The sequence below is a fragment of the Schistocerca gregaria genome, chromosome 4, assembly GCF_023897955.1.
Source record: "Schistocerca gregaria isolate iqSchGreg1 chromosome 4, iqSchGreg1.2, whole genome shotgun sequence".
NCBI lineage: Eukaryota > Metazoa > Arthropoda > Insecta > Orthoptera > Acrididae > Schistocerca > Schistocerca gregaria.
In genome coordinates, this window is record NC_064923.1 from 726,835,696 (window position 1) to 726,860,373 (window position 24,678).

At 44.7% G+C, this 24,678-nt stretch overlaps 1 protein-coding gene across 1 annotated transcript in view; it reads left to right on the plus strand.

The window, feature by feature from the left end:
* Positions 1-24,678, plus strand: part of LOC126267585 (atrial natriuretic peptide receptor 1-like) — a 323,447-nt gene that overhangs the window by 136,351 nt on the left and 162,418 nt on the right. The window contains exons 5-6 of the mRNA XM_049972878.1: positions 11,560-11,689; positions 24,514-24,585. Of these exons, the coding sequence (XP_049828835.1) occupies positions 11,560-11,689; positions 24,514-24,585 (202 nt within the window). The remainder of the gene's footprint in view (positions 1-11,559; positions 11,690-24,513; positions 24,586-24,678) is intronic.

A 24,678-nucleotide genomic window follows, 5' to 3' on the forward strand; every position in this document is an offset into this window, starting at 1 on the left:
GGGGCGTAGGCGGGATAGTGGAGCACTGAGTGTTTCCCACTGAGGTTAGTAACTAGCTATTCTTCAATTTTTTATTTATTTGCCCCTTTGTCACGCAGAGTGGCCGAGCGGTTAGGGGCACCATGTCACGGACTGCGCTGCCTCTCATGCTGGGGAAAAAGAAGTGGAAAATGACTCTAAGCACAATGGGACTTAACATCTGAGGACATCAGTACCCTAGACTTAGAACTACTTAAAGCTAACTAACCTAAGGACATCACACACATCCAAGCCCGAGGCAGGATTCCAAGCTGCGACCGTAGCAGCAGCGCGGTTCCGGATTGAAGCCCATGGAACCGCTCGGCCACGGGGTGTTGGAGACCTCCCTCGGGCGTAGATGTGTGTGTTGTTCTTAGCGTAAGTTAGTTTAAGTGGTGTGTAAGTCTAGGGACCGATGACCTTAGCACTTTGGTCCCTTAGGAATTCACACACGTTTGAACAGTTTTCACCTTTCCACAAGTTGCATAGGCGGTTACTGGGATGTGGCGTCAATTTGGAACGGACGACGTCCCTTGAGTGAGCAATGTGCCGGAAATGAGGATTCTTAAGTGACGGTACAGCGCAGTGTCTGTGGAAGTGGCGGTAAGCTCCACATCGACTGTCGAGAGAGCAAGACACACGGAAAGCGGAACATTCTTACTCTACAACACAGTTTGGAATAAGCAACTGGTCTCTTTCAAAGCGACGACACCACTGTCAGACGACATTTAAAATCAGACAAAAAAGCAGTCCACTGAGCTTTCCCGTAAAATCAGAGAAACATTATTAAGATTCTGACCTCAATAAACCTTCATCATGAAAACAAGCACAGTGAGAAAGAAAGGAGCATTCACTATGAACGCGCCATTTACGTGTAGCCAGTTAGTACCAGATGTTACCAGAGATGGATAGCAAAAGTTGCGGCCACTCTTCCAAGCTACGTAAACTAAAGCGGTTACAATTAGCTAACGGTAGCGAGCAAGGCGTCGCTTATAGCTATGCGAGTAGGTCCTTATGATGAGCTGTGACTCCGGTAATTGCCAATAGCTGTAACTTAGACTAGCTCTTCAGTTTAATTGGGACCTAATACCTTTACAGCAAAACAGTCACTGGCCTGACTAACAGTAAAACCCGGATTACAGCTGCTGTCATCGTGATAAACAACACCTAGGCTAATTAACCACTACAGAGTAAGTACAGTTCTTGGTGTAGGACCTTGCACATGAGACATAACACCGCCACTGAGGGACTGAACCGCGGCGAGAATGAGCACACATCCGTTATTCCTTACGTATTATATGGGTAGAATTTAGCAAAAAATGGACACTTTAGTAAAGAAAGGAACACGGACCAATACAGAACATGGTCATGCAATCACCCACACGGACATCGATTCTTAAAACCTCTCAAAATTCACAACAGAAGTCGAAGCCACACGCTGATCAGTATGCAAGTAATACGAAAATCGCAATGAAAACACTGGAAACAAATACAAGTAACATAGGGCGATCACAAAATTGAGGACTCCCACGCTCGTCCAGCAACGAACAACATAATCGTAGCAATTAAGAAACCGTCTCCAGACAAATTTAATACTCTGTGAAACAAGGGTCGTTGAACAACAGAACAAAGTAATAATCAAACGCACGGTGGTGCGTGCAGTTCTTAATCCACTCACTATAGATTCGGGGCAGAAAATCACGCGAAACATTCGAGTCGTCATCTCGTATGACATACTGAACTTATTTCCTCGACAATAAGTACTACCCGTGTCAACCACTGAGATAGATTTCAAACGCAAGCTACGAGGTCTGCACACAACAGCTAATAAGGAACACCTGACAGATAGACTATAAGCCATTGATCTTTCAAGTAGTGCCATTAACAAATCAGATATGTGTGCCCAGTCATGGATCACACGTAACCGTCGAACCACTCACATTGGAGCTACACTACTGGCCATTAAAATTGCTACTCCACGAAGATGACGTGCTACAGACGCGAAATGCAACCGACAGGAAGAAGATGCTGTGATATGCAAATGATTACCTTTTCAGAGCATTCACACAAGGTTGGCGCCAGTGGCGACACCTACAACGTGCTGACATGAGGAAAGTTTCCAACCGATTTCTAATACACAAACAGCAGGTGACCGGGGTTGCCTGGTGAAACGTTGTTGTGATGTCTCGAGTTGTTGTTGTTGTGGTCTTCAGTCCTGACACTGGTTTGATGCAGCTCTCCGTGCTACTCTATCCTGTGTAAGCTTCTTCATCTCCCAGTATCTACTGCAGCCTACATCCTTCTGAATCTGCTTTGTGTATTCATCTCTTGGTCTCCCTCTACGATTTTTACGCTGCCCTCCAATACTAAATTGGTGATCCCTCGATGTCAGAACATGACCTACCAACCGATCCCTTTTTCTAGTCACGTTGTGCCACAAGCTCCTCTTCTCCCCATTCTATTCAATACCTCCTCATTAGTTATATGATCTACCCATCTAATCTAATCTAATGCCTCGTGTAAGGAGGAGAAATGCGTACCATCACGTTTCCGACTTTGATAAATGTCGGATTGTAGCCTATCGCAATAGCGGTTTATCGTATCGCGACATTGCTGCTCGCGTTGTTCGAGATCCAATGACTGTTAGCAGAATATGGAATCGGTGGGTTCAGCAGGGTAATGCTGAACGTCGAGCTGGATCCCAACGGCCTCGTATCACTAGCAGTCGAGATGACAGGCATCTTATCCACATGACTGTAACGGATCGAGCAGCCACGTCTCGAACCCTGAGTCAACAGATGGGGACGTTTGCAAGACAACAACCATATGCACCAACAGTTCGACGACGTTTACAGCAGCATGGACTATCAGCTCGGAGACCATGGCTGCGGTTACCCTGGACGCTGCATCACAGACAGAACTTGTATTTACAACAAATGTCGCAAGCGACGGGTGACATGCAAACAGTAATGTTCTTCACTATATACACTGTTCATGCAAGTTTGACACACAGTTTGTGGATCACTCATAACAGCTGTCGCAGCGTTCTCTGCTAGGCCTGTCCGTGTACTGTCCTGATACTGAGAGGCCGGGGCTGGCAGGAGCGGCGCTTGTATTCTCTTCTTGTAGAGGCCGCTCCTGTCGTGGCGCGGTCCTGGCCGGCACACCATTGGCCGACGCCGTCTCACCGCCTTCTCTTCTCTTGCGTTCTTCGTCTTCGTTCCGGCGCTTGTGATTACGCCGGAACAATCAGTGCGGATCCACAAATACCTCCTACTTCCTGCTGGAATCTCAGAGTAGCGAACAGTGATTAAAATGGGCAGCGACTGCGGATAGTAGGTGGCGCTCGGCGGGAAAGTGGATCGGCCGTTTAGCGTGCCGAGATAGTCCGTGCAGCTGCGATAACGCTGTGTACCAGATGGCGCATTAGTTATAGCACCTGCCTAGTAAGCAGGACATCCCGTATTTGAATCCCGGTCCGGTACACGTATTCGCTCGTCGCCGCTGATTTTCCTGTAATATTCCACTGCAACTGACAGCAACGATCCCCTTCAATTTACATAGTTATTACCTGCTGGTCCTATGCAGGAGTACCTAGTACAAGTCGCAGACGAAAGACAGAAATGTGCCGCTACTATAATAAACCATAACACGCCCCTAAATGATAAATGATTGTCTTCATCGACAGCTGAGAAAGACGACTGAGGATAACGTGTGCCATGTGGTCCTGATGTGCTCGAAGTTTAAAAACCTGGCCACCTACATCTACATCTACATGGTTACTCTGCATTTCACACTTAAGTGCCTGGCACAGGGTTCATCGAACAATTTTTATACTACTTCTCTACCATTCGACTCTCGAATGCGACGTGGGTAAAAGGAATACCTAAATCTTTCCGTTCTAGCTCTCATCTCTCTTATTTTATTATGATGATCATTTCTCCCTACGTAGGTGGGCGTCAACAAAATATTTTCGCATTCGGAAGAAGAAGCTGGTGATTGAAATTTCGTAAATAGATCTCGCCGCAAATAAAACCGCTTTTGTTTCAGTGACTGCCACCCCAACTCGGGTACCATGTCAGTGACGCACTCGCCACTATTGCGCGATAACACGAAACGAGCCACCCTTCTTTGCACTTCTTCGATGTACACGGGAAATCCTACCTGCTAAGGGTCTGACACCGCGCAGCAATATTCAGGAGAGGACGGACTAGTGTAATGTAGACTGTCTCTTTAGTTGGTTTGCGCATCTTCTAAGTGTTCTGCCAACAAAGTGCAGTCTTTCTTTCACCTTCCCCAGAATGTTATCTACGTCGTCTGACATAGATAACACTGGGGACTAGCTAATACAGCTGTGTATTTAGTAATACATTAAAATCTACGGAGGTAATATTGACACTGAAAGATATCGTGACACCACCGATGCTAAAAAGAGACTGTTGTACATTGTATCTCTGGCGTTGTTAGCCGACTTGGATATAATTTCTAGTTTCGTTTGTTTTGTGTTGTCTTTCTACGAGAGTAGAGAGAGATGCACATTCTTCTATGGAAGTGAAGGGATAGTCCACCATAGCAAAGAGAATTGTGACTTTAATGTTTCGTATCTATATAGAAAAGGTGAAAGGATTAAACAGCACTGTAATTCGAAAGAACGGCGAATATAACCATCGTCAAACACAGCAAAACAGGAAAAGGTAACTCGTTCTTTTAATACCCCTACACTTCGCATTGGACATTTTGTATGTTTAAGTCTTACCAGCAACATTTACATCCTGAGGCGAAAATAATTTCAAGAGCCTACATCGAATTAATAACAACACGTGTCAAAACCAGCGACGAGCGACATTGCCGTGTTTTCACAAAAGTAACGTTCAATAGCCCGGACGTGGATTTAGTCTCGCTACAGCGATTAATGATCTGCTGTGATTTTCATTCCCCTCTGGTTTTCTTGTAGACTGTGCAGTACCATCAATTCTAAATCGTCGATCGCCGTTGTTGTGCAGTTCCGGGATCGACAGCGCCTGGATTCAGAAGAAGAATTCTTCCTCCAGCGAATATCTATTGCTAGACATACAGAAGTAGTAATAATTATTATTTTTATTACATTCAGAGAATTTTCGAGATTTTTGTTAGGAAACGTTCCTGCAATTAACTTCAGGTATACATGCCGACGTCGCAACCTGTAGATGAACAGATAGAGAAAGTGTATGAGGATATTGAAAGGGTAATGCAGTATTTAAAGGGGGACGAAAATCTAATAGTCATGGGCGACTGGAATACAGTTGTAGGGGAAGGATAGAAGAAAAGGCTACAGGAGAATATGGGCTTGGGACAAGGAATGAAAGAGTAGAAAGGCTAATTGAGTTCTGTAACAAGTTTCAGCTAGTAATAGCGAATACCCTGTTCAACAATCACAAGAGGAGGACGTGTACTTGGAAAAGGCCGGGAGATACGGGAAGATTTCAATTATATTACATCATGGTCAGACAGAGATTCCGAAATCAGATACTGGAGCAGAGATAGACTCAGATCACAATATGGTAGTGATGAAGAGTAGGCTGAACTTCAAGACAGTCAGGAAGAATCAATACGCTAAGAAATGGGTAACGGAAGTTCTAAGGAATGACGAGATACGTTTGAAGTTCTCTAACGCTATAGATACAGCAATAAGGAATAGCGCAGTAGGCAACACAGTTGAAGAGGAATGGACGTCTCTAAAAACGGCCATCACTGAATTTGGGAAGGAAAACATAGGTAGAAAGAAGGTAGCTGCGAAGAAACCATGGGTAACAGAAGAAATAATTCAGTTGATTGATGAAAGGAGGAAGTACAAACGTGTTCCGGGAAAATCAGGAATACAGAAATACAAGTCGCTGAGGAATGAAATAAATAGGAAGTGCAGGGAAGCTAAGACGAAATGGCTACAGGAAAAATGTAAAGACATCGAAAAAGATATGATTGTCGGAAGGACAGACTCAGCGTACAGGAAAGTCAAAACTACCTTTGGTGACATTAAAAGCAACGGTGGTAACATTAAGAGTGCTATGAGAATTCCAATGTTAAATGCAGAGGAGAGAGCAGATAGGTGGGAAGAATACACTGAAAGCCTCTGTGAGCGTGAAGATTTGTCTGATGTGATAGAAGAAGAAACAGGATTCGATTTAGAAGAGATAGGGGATCCAGTATTAGAATCGGAATTTAAAAGAGCCTTGGAGGACTTACGGTCAAATAAGGCAGAAGGGATAGATAACATTCCATCAGAATTTCTAAAATCATTAGGGGACGTGGCAACAAAACCACTATTCCCGTTTGTGTGTAGAACATAGCTTCATCGAAGCTGCTTACAAGAATAATATACAGAAGAATGGAAAAGAAAATTGAGAATGCGCTAGGTGACGATCAGTTTGGCTTTAGAAAAAGTAAAGGCACGAGAGAGGCAATTCTGATGTACGGCTAATAATGGAAGCAAGGGTAAAGAAAAATCAAGACACGTTCATAGGATTTGTCGACCTGGAAAAAGTGTTCTCCAATATAAAATGGTGCAAGCTGTTCAAGATTCTGATAAAAGTAGGAGTAAGCTATAGGGAGAGACGGGTCATGTACAATATGTACAAGAACCAAGAGGGAATAATAAGAGTAGACGATCAAGAACGAAGTGCTCCTATTAAGAAGGGTGTAAGACAAGGCTGTAGCCTTTCGCCCCTACTCTTCAATCTGTACATCGAGGAAGCAATGATGGAAATAAAAGAAAGGGTCAGGAGTGGAATTAAAATACAAGGTGAAAGGATATCAATGATACGATTCGCTGATGACATTGCTATCCTGAGTGAAAGTGAAGAAGAATTAAATGATCTGCTGAACGGAATGAACAGTCTAAGGAGTACACAGTATGGTTTGAGAGTAAATCGGAGAAAGACGAAGGTAATGAGAAGTAGTAGAAATGAGAACAGCGAGAAACTTAACATCAGGATTGATGGTCACGAAGTCAGTGAAGTTAAGGAATTCTGCTATCTAGGCAGTAAAATAACCAATGACGGACGGAGCAAGGAGGACATCAAAAGCTGACTCGCTATGGCAAAAAAGGCATTCTGGCCAATAAAAGTCTACTAATATCAAATACCGGGCTTAATTTGAGGAATAAATTTCTGAGGATGTACGTCTGGAGTACAGCATTGCATGGTAGTGAAACATGGACTGTGGGAAAACCGGAACAGAAGAGAATCGAAGCATTTGAGATGTGGTGCTATAGACGAATGTTGAAAATTAGGTGGACTGATAAGGTAAGGAATGAGGAGGTTCTACGCAGAATCGGAGAGGAAAGGAATATGTGGAAAACAGTGATAAGGAGAAGGGACAGGATGATAGGACATCTGCTAAGACATGATGGAATAACTTCCATGGTACTAGAGGGAGCTGTAGAGGGCAAAAACTGTAGAGGAAGACAGAGATTGTAATACGTCAAGCAAATAATTGAGGACGTAGGTTGCAAGTGCTACTCTGAGATGAGAGGTTGGCACAGGAAAGGAATTCGTGGCGGGCCGCATGAAACCAGTCAGTAGACTGATGAATAATACATCATTGCAATTATCTTGGGGAAGGGATATTGCAACTCTCAGCTGAAATCGAGACCTGCTATGCAATAAAAATAGATGGCAACCGGACCGATGTTGACCTCCTTTCTGTTCTGGATTACATTAATTTTCGACAGGCACAATCATTCCAATGGAACCGAACGTGATAAGAGTTTTATTTATGTCTATTTGTGGCGTGTAGGTGAGTATGATTGTTGCGTGTGCAGGGCGTTATTACGTTTTTGTTGTATGATGTTGATGATGGAATGTAGAGGTTGAAACCGCCACTTGGCGTACACTTCTTTAACAGCATTAAGGACAAAGCCCCATCGGACGAACGGATAGTCTTCAACAGCATCACCTGCCATTGCTTCATGAAACTCTGCGGAGCGGACTCTGATGCTTTACGCCGCGAATTCTCTGAACGGTAGGGAGCGAGGAGGTGGGAGCGGAAATTGCCACGCTAAGAAAAAAAAAAGAAGAATCATTCCCTCAGCGAAATAAAATTTTCATTTAATCAGGCCAGCACTGCATCAATCAAATAAGAAACACTAATAGTTGCCGAAAGCCTTACGACACATTACCACATTCCGCCAAAGAGACACGAAGTACTTTAACAACAGGATGTATGATACGTGTAGCCAAAAGCCGGCCGCAATCACTAGCACTTGACATACACTCTGCAAGAGTAACTGGCCACACCATAACATTCAAAAAGCAACTCACTACTATTGAGGCATCAACAGGTTTGTACAAATTAAACAAGGTGAACACATTCAAGAATTCTTATGACCCAAAACTATAAATTAATAAACATTATCAATTAAGTTGCCTTGTCTTAAACTAAGTACAATCAATAGAATGATTACCCCACATCCAGCAAAATTAGTGAAATTACAATTTGGAGCTTTGAAAAAAGGCACACGATAAACTTAATCGTGTTTTTAAATTCCAAAACGCCGAGAAACATTAATGAAATAAAAACTTTGGTTTACAAAAAATACTGCTGTTTTCTTGGCAAGTATCTGATCGGCCGCTGTTCCTTATCCACAATGGATCAACAGAGGCTTTGGGTAACTTCAAAGACTGATTGCCTCCCTCACGTGTGGACCACTGACGCTGGACACTGGAGAACCAAAGAAACTGGTGCACCACCCAATATCGTGGAGGACTCGCAAGCCTGCAGAAGGGCCCCAGGACGACGTGGCATGATCTCGAGTAATGTCTGAAGTACTGCTGCAGGGAACTGACACCATTAATCCTTCAGGACTGTCTATAAATCCGTAAGAGTACGAGGGGGAGGAGACCCCTTATGAAGAGCACGTTGCGAGGCATCCCAGATATCCTCAATAGTGTTCGTGTCTGGGGAATTTGGTGGCCAGCGGAAGTGTTTAAACTGCGAAGAGTGTTCCTGGAGCCACTCTGTAGCAAATCTGGAAGTGTGGGACGTCGCATTGCCCTGCTGGAATTGCCCAAGTCCGCCGAAATGCGCAATGGACATGAATGGATGCAGGCGATCAGGCAGGATGATTACGTACGTATCACCTGTTAGCGTTGTATCTAGACGTATCAGGGGTCCCATATCACTCCAACTGCTCACGCCCCACACCATTACAGAGCCTCCACAAGCTTGAACAGTGCACTGCTGACATGCAGAGTCCATGGATTCTTCCGCTCGATACAGTTTGAAACGAGACTCGTACGACCGGGCAACATGTTTCTAGCCATCAACAGTCGAATGTCGTTGTTCATTGGCCAGGCGAGGCGTCATCTTTTGCGTCTTGGATTCATCAAGGGTACACGAGTGGGTCTTTAGCTCCGACAGCCTATACTGATGATATGTCATTGAATGGTTCGCACGCTGACTCTTGTTTATGGCCTAGCATTGAAATCTGCGACAGTCTGCGGAAGGGTTGCACTCTGTCACTCTGGCACATGACATGTACGTTAGCATGGCTCCAGGAACACTCTTCTGTATTTAAACACTTCTGTTGGCCACCGAAGTCCCCAGACATGAACAGTATTGAGCATATCTGGGATGCCTTACAACATGCTTTTCAGATGAGATCTCCACACCCTCATCTTCTTACGGCATCAAGGACAGCGCTGCAGTATTGATGGTGTCAATTTTTGTAAAGTTAATGTCACGGCGTGTAGCAGCACTTCCGTGTGTTCGATATTAGGCAGATGTACCAGTTTCTTTGGTTCTTGAGTGTAGAATGGCCACCAGACGTCATTGTTGTTGTTCATGTTTAGTGCTTTTACCACGTCTGAAAGGATATACTTAGTGAGCGAACAGCATCAGGTGGTGAGTGATTGGTGTGAAGAAACCGGAGATGGCGTGTACTTCTGTGAGCTAATGCTATCAGTATATGGGAGAGTTGGAAATGGACCTATGGGTCTCCGTTTGGCCAGCTGGTCGAATTGTACAATATCCAGACTTGTTGGGAATTCTGATGTCACAGTGGTCCGATGTTGTACAGCACGCGAACCTGAGGATGGGAATACCCATCGAGAAGGTTCCAGTCAAGTACATGTGATGACCATCCGAAGTGAGGATGGTACTCCTATCACATCGTATCACCTTCAAATCTGCGCCAGGCATTCGAGGACTAGTATGTCACTCCTTGCAGCATCCTGTGTCGTCCCACACACTTTGGTGCAGACTAATGGCAGTTGGACAAGAGCAGTATTACTCATGCATAGGCTGCCATCAACACCACAATTCTAATGGCTGCGTTTGGAGTGGTGCCGTGATCTGTAATGATGGACTGCTCACGATTGATGTTACACTGTGTTTATTGATGAATCGCCGTTACGCACTACTCGAGATGAACGTCTTTGGTTACTATGGTGTTGAACTGGGAAGAGATTCCAATTTTCCAGTGACGGGGTTGTTGGATGTTGTCCTGAGGGATAGTGTGCCAAATTATGTCCAATTGGAGTATTAAATAGTAAAAGTCTACATCGATCGAGGGTCCTGCCCATAATGCTCCAAACGTTCTCAGTTGGGAAAAGATCCAGTGACCTTGCTGATCAAGTTAGGGTTTGGCAAGCACGAAGGGAAGCAGCAGAAACTTTTGCATTGAGCGGGAGGGCATTGACTTCCTACAAAGTAAGGCGAGCATGTTGCCATGTGAGCCAACTAAGAGGGGAGTAGAGCATCTTCGACGTATCAAGTTGCTGTAAGGCTGCCGCAGATGACTACCAAAGGGTTCCTGCTATGAAAAGAAATAATACCCCAGATCGTTGCTTGTGGTTGTCGGGATGTATGGCAGGTGACACTCAGGATGGTATCCAATCTCTGTCTGGGCCGTCTCCGTCTTCGGCCTGGAATCTCATCGACAGGAGGCCACTGTCTTCAGTGATTGGTCCCGCTTCGAAATAGACTCCATGACCAGCGTAGGGCTAACTGTCACCCGTTATATCGCCCGACAACCTGTAGCGATTGTCTAGGATATAATTTTGATTCTCACCCGTGGCACACTTGCAGCATAGTGCTCCGTCGTTCTACAGCTTAATTTGTTGCCCTTTATGGAAAGCCATCCTGAGTTTATGTTTCGGCAAGATAATGCCCGCCCGCACGCGGTGAGAGTTTCTACTACTTGTCTTCGTGCTTGCCAAACCCCCCATTGGCCAGGAAGGTCGCTGGTTCTTTCCTCAGTTCAGAATGTCCACAGCACTGCGGGCAGTGCCCTACAACTAGTCGAGATATTGTCCCTCGGGAAGACATCCAAGAACCCCATCGGTCAGCGCCGAGCCGAACAACAGCTTGAATACGGGCCAGAGGTGGACCGACAGGTAACTGACTTGCTCAGCTTTTGTAGTGTTAGAACGTTTTTTGTACAACCTATAATATGGCTGGAACTAGGATGATGTGACCTAAATGTTTGTAATTAATAGTTTAGCTTGTCTCTACTGCTGACATGCGTCAGCTTTGCATATACTGTTGTGACGCGACGGTCGGCAGGCGCTACCGGCTGGAGGCGGAGATCGCCTCGATGACGTGGCGCGTCCAGTGGCACGACCTGCTGCCGCTGTCCCACGGCCGCACGCGGGGCAGTCTCACCAGCTTCGGGAAGCGGCGCGGCAGCCTGGCGGTGAGTAGTGGCGCGCCACTCGCGCTCTGCCCACCTTCGCCTCCAGCTTCACAAGTAGCCATCTTTTATACTTTTATTCATCCTGGGACCAATGATATCGATTTAATCAGCGTAATACAATGAAAATAAGTAGCTCAAATGTACATACACATAAAATATATATCAGTATGTTTTTATTGGGCGCCCGCCCAGTTGGCCGTGTGATCTAACACATACGCTCCTGGAAATGCGAAAAAGAACACACTGACACCGGTGTGTCAGACCCACCATACTTGCTCCGGACACTGCGAGAGGGCTGTACAAGCAATGATCACACGCACATCACAGCGGACACACCAGGAACCGCGGTGTTGGCCGTCGAATGGCGCTAGCTGCGCAGCATTTTTGCACCGCCGCCGTCAGTGTCAGCCAGTTTGCAGTGGCATGCGGAGCTCCATCCCAGTCTTTAACACTGGTAGCATGCCGCGACAGCGTGGACGTGAACCGTATGTGCAGTTGACGGACTTTGAGCGAGGGCGTATAGTGGGCATGCGGGAGGCAGGGTGGACGTACCGCCGAATTGCTCAACACGTGGGGCGTGAGGTCTCCACAGTACATCGATGTTGTCGCCAGTGGTCGACGGAAGGTGCACGTGCCCGTCGACCTGGGACCGGACCGCAGCGACGCACGGACGCACGCCAAGACCGTAGGATCGTACGCAGTGCCGTAGGGGACCGCACCGCCACTTCCCAGCCAATTAGGGACACTGTTGCTCCTGGGCTATCGGCGAGGACCATTCGCAACCGTCTCCATGAAGCTGGGCTACGGTCCCGCACACCGTTAGGCCGTCTTCCGCTCACGCCACAACATCGTGCAGCCCGCCTCCAGTGGTGTCGCGACAGGCGTGAATGGGGGGACGAATGGAGACGTGTCGTCTTCAGCGATGAGAGTCGCTTGTGCATTGGTGTCAATGATGGTCGTATGCGTGTTTGGCGCCGTGCAGGTGAGCGCCACAATCAGGACTGCATACGACCGAGGCACACAGGGCCAACACCCGGCATCATGGTGTGGGGAGCGATCTCCTACACTGGCCGTACACCTCTGGTGATCGTCGAGGGGACACTGAATAGTGCACGGTACATCCAAACCGTCATTGAACCCATCGTTCTACCATTCCTAGACCGGCAAGGGAACTTGCCGTTCCAACAGGACAATGCACGTCCGCATGTATCCCGTGCCACCCAACGTGCTCTAGAAGGTGTAAGTCAACTACCCTGGCGAGCAAGATCTCCGGATCTGTCCCCCATTGAGCTTGTTTGGGACTGGATGAAGCGTCGTCTCACGCGGTCTGCACGTCCAGCACGAACGCTGGTCCAACTGAGGCGCCAGGTGGAAATGGCATGGCAAGCCGTTCCACAGGACTACATCCAGCATCTCTACGATCGTCTCCATGGGAGAATAGCAGCCAGCATTGCTGCGAAAGGTGGATATACACTGTACTAGTGCCGACATTGTGCATGCTCTGTTGCCTGTGTCTATGTGCCTGTGGTTCTGTCAGTGTGATCATGTGATGTATCTGACCCCAGGAATGTGTCAATAAAGTTTCCCCTTCCTGGGACAATTTCCAGGAGTGTATTTTCCGGGCGGGAAGGAGCGCTTGGTCCCCGGCACGAAAGCGCCCAGCTGATTTCTGTCGAGGTCCGTTGAGGCGGCCAGTCTGTGGATGGTTTTTAGGCGGTTTTCCATCTGCCTCGGCAAATGCGGACTGGTACCCCTTATTCCGCCTCAGCTACACTACCTCGGCGATTGCTGCGCAAACAAGTTCTCCTCGTACGCGTACACCACCATTACTCTACCACGCAAACATAGGGACTACACTCGTCTGGTGTGAGACGTTCCCTGGGGGGTCCACCGGGAGCCAAACCTCACAATAATCCTGGGTTCGGTGTGGCGCGGTGAGGGGTGAAGTGGACTGCGATAGTCGTCGTGGGTTGCGGACCACTGCATCTGCGGGGGGCACGGAGCCTCTCCGTCGTTTCTAGGTACCTGGTTAACATAATCACCTTGCGTTTGCCTGAACTGATTTCTGAAAACCACAAGACATTGACACCAGGATGGCTATACACAGAAAACTCCAGCCTCTCAAGTATGAAGGCAGGTCTTAAAAACGGCACTGACTCGTTTGGTTGTTCCCTGCTATAAAATGGTCTTCTAATTATACACAGTGTGCACAAGACAACTTATAATATAAAAATCAGTTTTTCTCTGTTACTTTCCAAATCTCTACTCTGTTATTGCACATGCTTTTGACAATGCTTGTGACTCCAGGACCACTAGTATGCAGCTATGCTCTTTGCACTCCTTTCAGTCTGTCCGGAAGACACTCTAGTTTCATAAATATGCCTCTGTGTTTCATAAACATCTCCATCTTACACCTTCCACGACACTGTACCTATAGTATTTTATTGAAGTCTAATAGCTTGTATAAATGAACAAAGTTACACTTATGACTAAATTCTGATATTCATTGTGAAACATGGATAAAATACAGTCACTCAATTGTTGTCTACAACCTTTTCACAAACCAGACTTCTGTTTTAAGTGTAGATGTAAATGAAAACGAATCTGTAGTTGAGAAGGGAGTGACACGGAGCAGTAGTCTATTCCAGATTTTACTGAATCTGTGCACTGAGTAATCTGGGAGAAACCAAGAAGAAATTTAGAATTAAAGGTTCAGGGAGAAGTAAAATCTTTTGAACTTTAACGCTGATATGTAACTCTGTCAGAGATGGTAGCAGACCTCGGAGGTCATCTGCATATTCTTCAAAGAAGGCTGACGGATGAATATCAACAAAAGTAAAACAAGGATAACGGAATGCAATCGACTTTAATCCATCGAGCACAGCGTTCTCGTAGCTAGAAACGGGTCTGACCTTATAAACTGCCAATATAGAGTCCGAGACTGACAATCACTACGTCGTCATACCGACGATTATTACTAACGTAATAAATTCGTCAAGAAGGCTAGTAGAGATTTTATGTTGGGAAGAGCAGGTAAGTAGTGATTAGCATCCTACTTCGACAACAAATGAACATAATTTAATTCCACTACGATGGAAGTAAGAAAAATACGGGGAAAGTAAAATACACTACTGCCCATTAAAATTGCTATACCCAGAAGAAATGCAGATGAAAAACGGGTATTCATTGGACAAATATATTATACTAGAACTGACATGTGATTACATTTTCACGCAATTTGAGTGCATAGATCCTGAGAAATAAGTTCACAGAGCAACCATCTCTGGCCACAATAACGGCCTTCATACGCCTGGGAATTGAGTCAAACAGAGCTGCCCATGCAGCTTCAACACGATACCACAGTTCATCAAGAGTAGTGACTGCCGTATTGTGAGGAGGCAGTTGCTCGGCCACCATTGACCAGACGTTTACAGTTGGTGAGAGATCTGGAGAATGAGCTGACCAGGGCAGCAGTCGAACGTTCTCTGTATCCAGAAAGGCCCGTACAGGACCTGCAACATGCGGTCGTGCATTATCCTGCTGAAATGTAGGGTTTTGCAGGGGTCGAATGAAGGGTAGAGCCACGGGTCGTAACACATCTGAAATGTAACGTCCACTGTTCAAAGTACCGTCAATGTGAAAAAGAGGTGACCGACACGTGTAACCAATGGCACCCCATACCATCACGCCGGTTGATACGCCAGTATGGCAATGACGAATACACGCTTCCAATGTGCGTTCACCACGATGTCGCCGAACACGGATGCGACCATCATGATTCTGTAAACAGAACCTGGATTCATCCGAACAAAAATGACGTTTTGCCATTCGTGCATCCAGGTTCGTTGTTGAGTACACCATCTTAGGCGCTCCTGTCTGTGACGCAGCGTCAAGGGTAACCGCAGCCACGGTCTCCGAGCTGATACTCCGTGCTGCTGCAAACGTCGTGGAACTGTTCGTGCAGATGGTTGTTGTCTTTCAAACGTCCCCATCTGTTGACTCAAGAATCGAGACGTGGCTGCACGATCCGTTACAGCCATGCGAATAGGATGCCCGTCATCTGGACTGCTAATGATACGAGGCCGTTGGGATCCAGCACGGCTTTCCGTATTACCCTCCTGAACCCACCGATTCCATATTCTGCTAACAGTCATTGGATCTCGACCAACGAGAGCAGCAATGTCGCGATACGATAAACCGCAATCGCGATAGGCTACAATCCGACCTTTATCAAAGTCGGAAACGCATTTTTCCTCCTTACACGAGGCATCACTACAACGTTTCACCAGGCAAAGCCGCTTAGCTGCTGTTGGCGTGATTTCGCGTCTGTAGCACGTCATCTTCGTGGTGTAGCACATTTAATGGCCATCATAGTGATATCACTATATGTATGTGTATATTGCAGGAATCATCTTGCATTTCCCTGAACTGATTTTTGAAAACCACAAACTCCCTGCACCAGGACGGCTATATACAGAAAACACCAGTCTCTTTACTATGAAGTCAGAGTCTTAAAAAGTGCCGTGTCTCGTTTAGTTCTTTCATGTTGTAAATTGCTCTTTTAATTACACACAGTCTGCGGAAGACAATTTGCAATATAAAAAACAATTTTTCTCTGTTGCTTTCCATTCTTTACTCCTGTTACTGCACACACTTTGGACAACGCTGGTGACAGCAGGACCACTAAGTTGCAGCTATGCTCCTTGCAGTCTTCTCAGTCCGCTCAGAGAGCTGAGGCAAGATTCACAAATATGTCTCAGTGCCTCATTAACATCTCCGTATTACACCTTCCACTATACTGTACCTACAGCATTTTATCCGAGAGGAATAGCTTGTATAAATGAACAAAATTACACTTGTGACTAAATTCTGAAACTCTTTATATAGCGTGGATAAAATCCACTCATTCCAATGTCTTCTACAACCTTCTCAGAAGCCACATTGTCGGTATAAGAGTCAATGTAAATGAAAGGGAATCTATAGTTGAGAAGGGAGTGACACGAGATAGTAGCCTATGCCAGGTGTCACTCAATCAGTGCGTTGAGTAAAACGAGGAGAAATTTGGGAACGGAATGAATGTTCATGAAGAAGAAATAAAAAACTTTTGAACTTTACCGATAATGTGTAATTCTGTCAGCAGTGCTAGCAGACTTCGGAGATAAGTTGAAGGGCTTATTTCAATAGTGGTGCAAGTCCATTTTTGTTCATTCTGAGATACAGATTCCTAAAGTTAAATGAGACCTGAAAAATCTGCACTTGAAATACCTGACTATTTCTAATATCTCAACTGCAGATTTTTCAGCGCTCATTTAACTTTAGGACACTGTAGCTCAGAATGCACAAAAATTGGCTTGTACCATTCTTGAAATAAGCCCTTCAGTTATATATTGAAAGGAGGCCAAAAGATGAATATCAACAAAAGTAAAACAAGGATATTGGATTGTAATGGACTTCAATCTATTGAGCATAGGACGAAACGTCTATGGATTCACTGCGAATGATAAGGACTGACAGATTTGCGAAGTATTTCTGAACAGTTTCTCTGGAAACTATATTCAACACAGAACGTAAATATTTTAGGCCTCGTAGACAGAAACGGGCCTCACACACTGCCTGTATGGAGTCTGGGGTTGCCGATCACTATGTCCTCATACCCACGATTATTACTGAGGTAATAAACACATCAAGAAGGCTATACAGTTTTTATGCTGGAAAGAGCTGGTAAGTAGTGATTAGCATCCTACTACGACAACAAATGAACATAATTTAGTTCCAGTATGATGAACGTGAGAAACTGCTGAGAAAACTGCTGAGATGTTTGCACTTCCCGTTCAAAAAAGCCTTGGAAATTCCGAAAGGCAAAATTTACTAAAAGATTGTATCTTCATAAAAGATGGATGCGCGAAGCATGCGTTAACTTCGACCACAAAACCTTAGCGAATGGTCTTGCTGAGAACGCGAGAAAATTCATATCACTAAGCCGTTAGAACGTTCCTGTGCACTTACTCGTCAACGAGCCTGGTTGGCAAAAGAGAAGCTTAAGATTTAAATTTCGCTTTTAAAAGACCGTTTATACAGCATAAGCGTATAGATTCCATCTATTGACCTCCGCAATAACTGTCATATGGATGATGGATGGATGGAGAGTGTTGTATGGGCGCACGACGGCAAGGTCTTCAGCGCCCGCTCAGTAACAGGTTGAGACGGGTGCCAAGAAAAGACTCAGAACAGTAAGATAAAACAGAACGTAAGAGACAGGAAACAAGATTGGAAAAATATGTACCTACCAACACTGAAGCGTGGGACGAAGCATGCCGCCAGTGGTAAAACAAGGACAACACAGGAAGAAAGTGGTAGAGGGAGCTAAAATAGTGTAGCAGATGGAAGTAGCTGGCTGGCCGCAAGGAAAAAAGGGAGGAGTCAGCCACTCTGCAATACACTAAAAACTCCAGCCTAAAAGTTAAGGCAAGAGTCCAGACACATCACAAAACTTTAAAACCCTCGACATACACGTCTCATCATTAACTAAAACACAGGGCAGATCGCCAGGAACTTGTGTTTCTGCCCTTGCATCACGGTGTAAAATGCAGTCTGTTAAAATGTGGCGGACAGAGATGTGCACACCAGAAATATACAAAACGGGGGATCCTCCCGCCGTAATAGAAGGCTATGTGTGAGAGGACAGTGCCCGATCCGAAGACGTGTGAGGGCCCCCTCCTCCCGCCTGAGCAACCGGCAGGAGGAACGCCACGGCCGTGTGGTTGACTTCACCAACCGCAGTTTATTGGCCGTCACCGCCAGTCATTCTTCGCCCCACAACTCCATGCACTTCTTGTGGAGTGCAGAAATGACGGACTGCAAGGGAATAGGACACTGGACGACATCCTGCTCTCTGCAGGCCTCCTTGGCAGTCCGATCGGCCTATTCATTGTCCCATATTTCCTACATGACCAGGAACCTAGCATAAGGACGCCTCCTTAACCCCGCCGTTGGAGCAAGTACAGTTGGCCATATATCAGCTGGACCATCTCCTCAGACGGGTACAGATTCTGCAATGATTGTAAGGCAGTAAGAGCATCGGAGCATGGGAGAAATCGATTGCCCCGATACAATTCATCCGCTCCAGTGCCCTCAGGATCGCGTGGAGCACCCTTGAGAAAACGGTATATTCATCAGGGAGGCGAATCCGGGTAACCTGATCAGGGAACACCACAGTACAGCCAAGGAAATTCTCCTGTTTGGAGCCATCAGTGTAAACGACGGTAAAACCGTGATGCACATCTAACATGTTAAAAAACTGAGATTGGAATGTAAAATCTGGTGTACTATTTGTCTTAGTCACATCTAAAATAAGTCTGGGTCTCCGGAGAAGCCAAGGTGGAAATCTGCTCCAACCGCGACGGAAAACATGGAGACCAGCCATATCCATGTCATATGGAGTAGACAGAAACTAGAATCCCTACACTGAACATCAACTGAAATAGTTGAAACCAAATGAATCATCATGTCCGGATAGAATCTCATTTCTGTTTTACAAGGAGTATTCTCGGGCATTGACCCCTTACTCACAGAATCTAGTCATATTAATGTAACCACCACCTGTCTTCGACATCAACGTGCAGTAATGGATCACAGACCGCAGGTGGCAGCACTAGCAGGTGAGGATATACACTGAAGAGCGAAAAAAACTGGTGCACCTGCCTAATATCGTGTAGGGCCCCTGCGAGCAACCAGAAGTGCCGCAGCACGACGTGGTATGGACTCGACTAATGTCTAAAGTAGTGCTGTAGGGAACGGACACCATGAATCCTGCAGGGCTGTCCATAAATTCGTAGAGCACGAGGGGGTGGAGGTACCAGATATGCTCAATACTGTTCATGTCTTGGGAGTTTGGTGGCCAGCGGAAGTGTTAAAACTCAGTAGAGTGTTTCTGGAGTCACACTGTAGCATTTTGGGGTGTCGCGTTGTCCTGCTGGAATTGCCCAAGTCTGTCGGGATGCACAATCGACATGAATGGATGCAGGTGATCAGGCAGGATGCTTACGTACGTGTCACCTGTCAGAGTCGTATCCAACTGCTCACGCCCAACGCCATTATAGAACGTCCACCAGTTTGAACAGTTCTCTGTTGACATTCAGGGTCCTTGGATTCGTGAGACGTCTCGATACCCGTACACGTCCAGTCGCTCGATACAATTTAAAACGAGACTCGTCAAACGAGACAACACGTTTCCAGTCTCCAAATCCACTGTCCGTGTTGACGGTCCCAGGCGAGACATAACGCTTTGCGTCGAGCATACATAAATATGTAATTTACCATCACTGCCAAAATTTACCTGGAAAATATTTTATGATTTTAAGTTAGTGGTTTTCGCGGTTTGTCAAGTTGACACACAGGTTGCTATCAGCGTATGTATCAAATGAGGTTTTTTGTCAATTGCGGATTCTAGAGTTGTTCTTGCACTGATGCATTGCATGTAACTAAGTTGAATGTTAGGAAAAATCTTATTTAAGCGTTGCAAAATGGAGTGCCATATGGAAATAGTGTAACATTTGCTACATTTTATTCTAATTATGAACTGCCTCACAGAAATAGTGAAGCACCAAAAAGAGGAGAAGGAGACGAAATGAATCTTCATGGTTTGAGAGGATATATGATGTTATCTTACCAATAACGCATCGAATCAATTTTACAAAGAACTTGGACATATGAACCCACTTACAATGTGTTGCCGCACCCCTCCTGGCTTCCGTGCTACACTGACTGGGTTGGTAAGGATCTCATAAAGTGGTTGTGTTCTCTCCTGAGGCAAACTGGCCGACAACCACTGTAAACGCTCCTTGGTATCCCGGTTATTGTCAATGGGACGCAGTTATTGCCCGAGCTGATTCCAAATCTGCTCGATGAGGGACGTGTCTGTGTATCTTACTGGCCACGGCTGTATCTTAGCACCATCCGAACAATTCATAGACACGTGCCATGTGTAGACGAGCATCGTCCTTTTGAAAAATAGCACGACGATACTTTCGTATGAGCGGTAACACATGAGGGCACAAAATGTACCGTTGTGGTGTTGGTCAGTCAGTACCAGCCATTACTTGAAGTCATACTTGATGTCGGCTCTCTCACCATTATGCCAGGAGCAACAATGCTGTGCCTCTCCATAATATGGGAAGAATGGGACCTCTCTCCAGGAGATCGTCATATTCCCCGACGATAGAATCTGCGACCAGTGGTATCGGATAACACAGAACGTAGCAGGGGGTTCATTACCTGTTCACAGATGTCAGGTGCAGACGCGAAGAGTTCATGATGTGCTTGGTGCATGACATGGCGAGCCGCCTTGTAATGGACAGACGTGGTCGTCAGGATTCTTGGTGAGGGGCATGTCGGCCTCACGTTCCCATGTAGTCCAATATCTGCCCCTGACACGTCACGAGCACGTGACGAGAACGTCTCTTTCAACAGTCGTTAGTCAGCATGTGAAGGTGTTAACGATCATTGTATTCTCTACAGGCCTGCTTTTGGACTGGTTTGACGCGGTCTGCCACGAATTCCTCTCCTGTGCCAACCTCTTCATTTCAGAATATTACTTGGGACCTATGTCCTCAATTACTTGCTGGATGTATTTCAGTCTCAGTCCTCTACAGTTTTTGTCCTCTAGAGCTCCCTCTAGTACCATGGCAGTCATTCTCTGTTGTCTGGACAGATATCCTATCATCCTTTTCCTTCTTCTTGTCAAGGATTTCCCCATATTCCTTCTCTCTCCGATTCTGCACCGAACCTCGTCATTCCTTACCCTTTGAGTCCACCTAATTTTCAACATTCGTCTGTAGCACCACAACTCAAATTCTTCGATTCTCTTCTGTTCCGGTTTTCCCACAGTCCACGTCTCACCACCATAGAACGCTGTGTTCCAAACGTGCATTCTAAGAAATTTCTCCTTCAAATTAAGGACTATCTTTGACGTAGTAGACTTCTCTTGGCCTGGGATGCCCTTTTTGCGAGTGTTACTTTTGATGCCCTCCTTGCTCCGTCCGTCATTGGTTATTTTACTGCCTAGGTAGCAGAATTCCTTAACTTCATCTACTTCGTGACGGTCAATACTGATGTTAAGTTTCTCGCTGTTCTCATTTCTGCTACTTCTCATTACTTTTCTCTTGCTTCGATTTACTCTCAATCCATAATCTTTACTCATTAGAATGTTCATTCCTTTCAGCAAATCATGTAATTCTTCTTCACTTTCACTCAGGATAGCAACGTCATGAGTGAATCGTAATATTGATATCCTTTCACCTTGAATTTTAATCCAATTCCTGAACCTTTATTTTATTTCCATCATTGCTTCTTCGATGTACAGATTGATCAGTAGGGACGAAAGACTACATCCTGTCTTACACCCTTTTTAATCCGTGCTCTTCAATCGTCCACTCTAATTATTCTCTCTTGTCCCTTGTACATACTGTATATTACCTGCCTCTCCCTGTAGCTTAACCCTATTTTCCTCAGAATTGCGAGCAGCTGGCACCATTTTACATGTTCTTCCACGAAGTTACATTGATATCTAAGCCTGTCTTCTGTGTGCTTCACTTGTATCGTCAGGCACAATGTGATACTGAAGTTCTAAAATTATCATTCAGTGACTCATAAAGTTAAAGTCGGGTAGATAATTATTTCTTCGTTTATTTACGTTGCACTTTCATGTCACTTCAATGAAATTCGATAACTCTGTTTTGTTAACCTGAATTCTGACTCTTTTTATTTGGATTTGCTGGAAACTAAATATTGGTTTTACAGTCCTTATAAATTTTAATTTAGCCTATCATTTCGTTTGATTAACGCTGGAACTGTTCGTATGACATCCAAGGTTAACGTCCCGCAGAACGGCTGATATTTCGACAGATAGATACCTTGTAATTTTCAAAGCACAGATGAGGTGAGACATGAATCTGCATGGAAGCTTAAATCCTCTGCTGGCTGGAGGGACGGAGAATGCGGAGGGGCAGATTTGCGTCAGCCAAAAGACCGCTTATACAGAATGACAACACACACTGTAAATAACTATGAAACCAAGAACATATCAGGAGATGTCAACTACAGCAATGGTGACACGTTTCGTTAATTTAGACTTGTGTGTTACAGTCTTGTTGGTAGCTACAGGACACACACAAAGGAAAAAAGAATGGAAGGAAGACTACACTGAAGACGGCTTATTCACATAAGTGATTTGAACATCCGGTTCGCTGGTACAAGCTCCACACTCAAATTCTGACACTTTTTACGACATTTCTTAATGATTTTGTTTATTTGTTGTTCATTAGTGCCATAGAATGGGGAGACTAGTATTCCAGAAGTAAGGAGGAAGGAAGAATAATGATTAACGTCCCGTCAACAACGAAGTCATTGGAGACGAAGCACAAGTTGTCATTGTTTCAAGGTTGGAGAAGGAAACCGCTGTGCCCTTTGAGAGGAACCATCCCGGAACTTGCCTAAAGCCATTGCGCCAAATCATGGAAAACTTAGGCCTGGATGGCCGAACACAGATTTTAGCATTCTCTTCTGGAGAGACTGTACCAGCAAATTTGGCAAGAGATTCATTTTTCAGTTCTGTGGGAAGTAGATGTACAATTACTGATAGTCAAAGAAGTGGCACAATAAATTTGTCTTGAAGAAGAAAATGATTCTTTTTCCGCCATCCGAAAATTATCGTTTTTGTACTAGACTCTTATAACGATAAGATGAGATCGCTACTTATTATTGATAGGAAGGGAAATCATTCTCTCTTTAGATTTCAATAACATTCCTGGAGAGCTACTCCACATGTAATTCTCGGTTTTTGCAGCAGTTCTCACACATTCTAGCATTTAGCCTTTTAAAGGTTTCTGTTAAAAAACATGTTTTCCAACAATACTGTGACTGTAAGACAGCGCCTTATGAAATGACACAAAAAACTCAGATGCGATTATTTTATCAAATGTGAAATTATAAAAATTTTAAAACTTCCTACAAAACTTCTTAAAATTTTCAAGACATTTCTATATATTGTCTCTAATCGCATTTAACTCTAAAATCTTTTGATACAGAGTTATGATCAGTTTCGATAGCTTAACTACCAATATCAGGTGACACGCCCATATAATTATTTTCGTTACTGTCGGTAACTGTAAGCAGAAATTAGCGAAGTAAACTGTACTTGAATTCAAAAGTAGAACATACAACATATATACAACAACGTCACACTAGTAATTTGTCCACTTGACTTCAAGTACAGTTTACCAGACAAATCTCTGCTTACAGTTACAACTGTAACGAAAATAATTATATAGCTGTATCAAAATTTTTACGATGCTGAGCTTTTTGTTTCAGTAGTTGTCACAGATAGAGTAGCTGTGCATAACTGATTTTACCTGAAGACTAAAAGTAAGACTGTTATGGATGTCCTATACTGCAACTGCATTAGCATGTGACCTGAAGATGGTAGTTAAGCTACCGAACTGGATGCTATTTCGCAAAACTTTTTTGAATGTTAAATGCGATTGCGACAACAAATGAAAAGTTATAGAAATTTTAAAACGTTTTATTGGAAGGTTTTGCAATTTTTTTTTAATTTCACATTACACCTACGGTCGCTTCCTCCTATTCTGACATTATAAGGAATAATCACGTAAATATGTCTCAATGTATTATCGTTAAAGTGAATGAAGTTCTCATGACTACGATATTTGTGAAGGTTTATAAGAACAACTGAGCTATAATTTTAATTAATGAAGCTAAGTAACTCACAACAAACTCTTTTTAATGTCATGGATTAACATTTTTTTCAGACAATCTCCGATGATGATTTCAGCATAGGTGATGGAAACAAGCAGATGTACGTACAGACAGCTATCTATAGGGTAAGAGGTTTTTCGCCAATGTCAAAAATATTTTTCCAAAGCTTTAACAACAGTAATTATTAGTCATAAAAAGTTATCTTTTCTATATTTCTG